Consider the following 5185-nt stretch of genomic DNA (forward strand, 5'->3'; position numbering starts at 1 on the left):
TCCAAGTAAATGTTATAAGAAAGAGTTTCCAGGGTTTTGGCCTCAGCAGTAAATAAAATGTGATGTAGTCAGGACAGTGTGTGGCTCAGAATGGTTAGTATCCACCTGTTGCCCTTGATGTTCAATAGCAGCAGTTGTAATCTAAGCTATATGGTGTTTACTGTTTACTGTGACTTATCATTACCAAATGACCATTCTTCCAAAATTTTAGATGTAGACTTCAATATGTTTTGGGCTAGATATCCACTGACTCTCAGGCAAAGTTTGGAACAGTGATAATAGCAACTTGCCAACTCTTTCTTCCTATTTTGAACAGTGTTCACCTACTGAATTTCAGGAAGGTGCTGATATTTCATTTTCAGGTTCTGTTGTCTACAAAGTTAATTTGTTTTGATGACCCACTCTTTCAGATTGAATGAAAATGCATTGAGGCTGAAAAATACGAATGTGTCAGATTGCACAGGTAACTAATTATTTGTTCTGCCCTATATTACTCAGTCTTCATAATTTGACACAATTTGCATATAACATACACACACGTACAGAGTAATGCTGAGAAGCATTTTGAAGCTCTTCATCTTGCGCTCATCAGGACCATCGTAAGAATACTAAGTTTCAAACTATTCACAACAGTTTATACCATGATTGGGTGGGGATGGGATGTGGGAAGGGTGAAAGGATGCTGATTGATTGGCAAGTCTACTCTGACTGACACCTTGTGTTTCTGGGTAATTCAAAAAGAAAAGGGACAGACTGAACCAATTGTTTTTGCAGAGAATGAGTCCTTGCATGTGAATGTACAGTATGACCTCACTGAAAGTTGAGATTGCATTCTTAAATCATGACTAAGTGAAACAACTTTGCGAATCAGCAGTTAATCTGGAACTGGGTTCTGTTGCATATGAATCTGATGGGGGTCAATGCTGATTGGGTGGCTCTTCAGGCACTCATTGTGGTGTCATGTGGACTGATTGAGAGTAGCTAAGGATCTTGAAAGAGTCAGACCTGGTCCTCCCAATAGTCTGTAATATATGCATAACATTGTAATGTAAATAGTTCCAGAGATGCAATCAACTATATATTGCTTACTAAAGAGTCTTTTCCAGTTCAACCAGAAAATGGCAATCCTACCCACACTACAGCACTTGCATCCTGGTGAAGCATATACCTGTAACGTTGTCATGGTGGCATGTACAGCAGCTCCCTTTTGGACGTTTCTTACCTGGATAAAGTGACAAGTTGAAAGATTTTGTATATGTATGCAATGTGCATTCTGGCTAAGTGATTTGCAAAAAAAAGTCACATTTTAATGAAATACTGTATAAATTCATATTGGATCCACTAATAATAGGCTCTTGAGCAGTCTCTCTGGTTTGAGGATGACTTGCTTCCTCTCTGGCTCAATCCATTTGGAGATGGATTTTTCAGCCATTGAGTAATCTGCAGGTTTTGCTTGGAAGTTCAGGTAGATCAGTTGCTTGGAGGTTTTTGCACTCCGTCATTTTGACTTGTCTCTTCATATTCCCGATGAAATCCCTTTTTTGGTACCTTTCAAAATATTAATTCTCCCATTTTGTTTGGCCACAATGAGTTGGAGGGAGATGCTTGATCTTGAAATGGATGCTTTGAGGATATGCTTAAGGTGTTTCCGTGATGCTGCATATGATGCTAGGCACATTAGCTTGAAAGAAGACCTGCTGTCGCCTCATCTTTTTGCTAGACTTGAAGGCATTTTGAAGACACTGGTGGTGGTTTGAAGTACCTGATGATGACATGATCTTAGTTTGAGATCCTGGTTCTCTTCAGAAGCTCGATGATTAAAGTGAGGAATGATTTTTCATTTTGAATTGAAGGCAGCGGGCAACAACCAGTTCCTGGTGGAATTAATGGAATGAGGGACCAGGATCATCATAACTTTAAAGTTTATTCAAATTATCTGAATTTTTTAGCTTTCAGTCGATCGTTCTATGGCAGTTACATCATTGATCCTACTGTTTGTTTTGGTGCTGCATCCTCTGGGTCATCCTCCACGTCCATTTGCCTCTTCTGTAAGTTGGAAACCTCTTGTTAACCAAACCGAGTAGACAGTGTTTCAGTGTAGTCAACCTCTTCAAAGGCTGACAGTCTAGATGCATTAAGTCTTCTTTAAATCATTCCTTTCCACAGAATACAAGTAATTCCACCATATCAGCTTCCTCCATTTCATCAATGGTCACCAAGGTGTTGATTTCATGCTGAACTTCCATGACAGCATTATGAAATCTTCATGGCCACTGACCTATTTGGACCACAGTTTCCATCACAGTCCTTCAGGCAAGTCAATGTGACTTCTTCCCATGAATCAGCAGTATTCAAGATACCCTTGAGGATGAAGCCACGTAAAAATTCCTTGACTGGTGTGTTCTCACAATCTGTTGCCTTGAGTTAAGTAAAGGACCTCTTACCTATACCATACCTTTAATGTTGCTGTTCTAGGAATCCATGAAATTGTTGGGTGGCAGGAAAATTAATTTATTTTCAGTCATTTTATCAAGGATGATATTCATCAAGGACCTGGCCAATTATTCAAGAGCATCGGAAGATTTTTTCTGCAATATGCCTTTCAAGCAAGGACAGCATAGAGTGAACCATTCTTGAAAGTGACCCCATCATTCAAAGCATTCAGCTTTTAATTTGAATGCTATGATGAATGCTTATCCTTAGGATAAGTTGTCAATACTATTGTGTCTTGGACTGATACATCATGGAAGATTTAAACTTTGGATTCTTATGCAGCATTTCCATAAAGTAGAGCAGTAAGATAATCTTTGGCAGCTTTAAATCTGGGTGCCATCTTTCAAGCGTGTGTTTTGTGTGGCATATGCTTCTGAACAAGCCCTGTGTTTTTAAGATTGAAATGATTCTGATAGGTAGCCACCTTCTTCAAATAGGCAGGAAATCCATCATCTGCTTCTGCAGCAGTACTAGCTGCAGTTCATCAGACATTTTAACACCTCGATACTGAAACTATCTGTAACTAGCATTGAAATTTTCTAATGGAAGGCTCAACTACCTCATTCAGCAAGTCTTCTATCAGATTTTTCACTTTTTCTTGCATCAAACTAAGCAGTCATATGATACTGATTTTAATCTTCGATACAGGCTCAACCTGTCACCATTTAAAGCTGCTAGCTATTTCTCCACCTCAACATTTTAAAAGATCAAATTTCACTGCAAGGCTGATTTTTCTAATTTGCTTTCTTTGTGCAGCAGGCTCACTGCCACCACTTGCTGGACCCTTCCAACCTGTGTTTAAAGGGATTCCAGGGGATTGCAGCACTAAATCACAAGTCAGGAATTAGGGATTTTTAACTAGGTGTTTCTTCTCCTGCTCCAGACATGCACAAGAAGCAATTGTGGGGCTGAAGGCTTCCAAAATTAATTGGACAGCTGTAGCGTCTACCTCCTGAGTAGCACCCTGTATTTTTTTGCCTAAATAAACCAAGATGTGGAAAATCATTTTAATTGTACAATAGCAAATGCCTCTGACTTTTTAAGCTTCTGGCCTTACTAATGGACACCTGGGGCTTTAAAAATAAAATCTGCTTGAGGGTGTCAAGAGCATCTGAATGCTGCCTTTCTTAACAAATGAGCAGCTGTGCTTGTGCCTCTTTGCATATAGAAAAACATCTTTGTGTATTCATTCTTCAGAAGTTTGCTTTTGTGTTTTTCAAAAAAAAATCAAATTTCAATCGAATGCATGTACCTTTCTTTACAAATCTGGTGCCAGAATGTTAAATGAGGGACAGTGCAATGCGTGTGTTAAGAATACTGATGACAATGCAACAAACTAGAAGCTGAAATAAAGGTAAACTGGAAAAGTAGGCTCTGAAAAAGAAACTGCTTAAACTGAACAATTTTTAAGTGGGGTGACCTGAAGCAGGGACTTGCTGTGTGTTTCTGCTAGCAAGCCGAAGTGACTTCAGCCATTTTGCATCACTGGTGGGACTTGGGTGTTGCTGGCTAACCCTGCATTTATTGCCTGTCCTGAGTTGCCGTTAAGGTGACGGTAAACTGCGTTCTTGAATCACTGCTGTCTAAGTGCTGTAATATGACTCAATACCCTTAGGGAGAGATTTTGACTTGGTGAAAATGAGGAAATGGTGAATGACTTGAAGTGGAACTTGCAGGTGATGGTGATCCTATGTACCTGCTGCCCTTAACCTTCTAGATGGAGGTGGTCATGGATTTGGAAGATGCTATTTAAGGATTTTTGAACTTCTGCACCTTGTAGATAGTACACACTGCTACTGAGCATTGGTGGTCGATGCATGTGGATGTGGTGCCAATCAAGCAGACTGCTTTGCCCTGGGTGGTGTCAAGCTCCTTGAGTGTTGGAACTGCACCCATCCAGGCAAGTGGGGTGTATTTCATCACATTGACTTGAGCCTTGTAGGTCATGGTCAAGCTTTTGAGAGTCAGGAGGTGAGTTACTTGTTGCAGTATTCGTAGCCTCTGACTAGCTTTTAAAGCTGTGTTTATGTGGTGAGTCTTGTTGAGTTTCTGGTCAATGGTAGCCTGCCACAATTTTTTTGATAGTGGGGAGTTCAGTGATGGTAACACCATTTGAATATCAAATGGCAGTGATTAGATTGTCTATCTCTTATTGGAGATGGTCATTGCTGGCATTTGTATGGTGCGAATGTTACTTGCCATTGATCAGCCTTAAAATTGTCCAGAGCTTGTTGCATTTGAACATGGACAGCTTCAGTATGAGGAGTTATGAAAGGTGCTGAACATTGTGCCAGCATTGGTGAACATCCCTACTTCTTCTGACCTTTATGACGGAGGAAAGGTCACGGATGAAGCATCCGAAGATGTTTTGGGTTTCGTCTCTACCGAGAGGAACTCCTGCAGAGATGTCTTGGAGCTGAGATGACTGCTCTCCAACGGCCACAACTATCATCCTTTTGTGTCAGTATGATTCCAACCAGTAGGGAGCTTTACCCGGATTCATAGATTAGGGTCTTTTGTACCCTAGTTTCTTGCGAATTTAGGCAATGCATTGAATCCATGGGAAGGTTCACTTGTATTTTTTAATGATTTATTGAAAGGGCCTGGAAATGTTAAGTAGTCGACATTATTGTGGCTTGTTTGCATTTCTAACAATTGTAAATGAGAGATGTATATTCAAACTTTGCCCCTT

The 5185-nt window shown here is 40.2% G+C and overlaps 1 protein-coding gene across 1 annotated transcript in view; it reads left to right on the forward strand.

The window, feature by feature from the left end:
• Positions 1-410: 410 nt before the first annotated feature.
• Positions 411-5185, forward strand: part of LOC109928249 (mitotic checkpoint serine/threonine-protein kinase BUB1 beta) — a gene marked incomplete at both ends in the record, with an annotated part of 20358 nt that continues 15583 nt past the window's right edge. Inside the window, one exon of the mRNA XM_048592855.1 lies at positions 411-463. Within this exon, the coding sequence (XP_048448812.1) occupies positions 411-463 (53 nt within the window). The remainder of the gene's footprint in view (positions 464-5185) is intronic.

The sequence above is a fragment of the Rhincodon typus genome, unplaced genomic scaffold (genome assembly GCF_021869965.1).
Source record: "Rhincodon typus isolate 14 unplaced genomic scaffold, sRhiTyp1.1 hic_rhity00001929, whole genome shotgun sequence".
NCBI lineage: Eukaryota > Metazoa > Chordata > Chondrichthyes > Orectolobiformes > Rhincodontidae > Rhincodon > Rhincodon typus.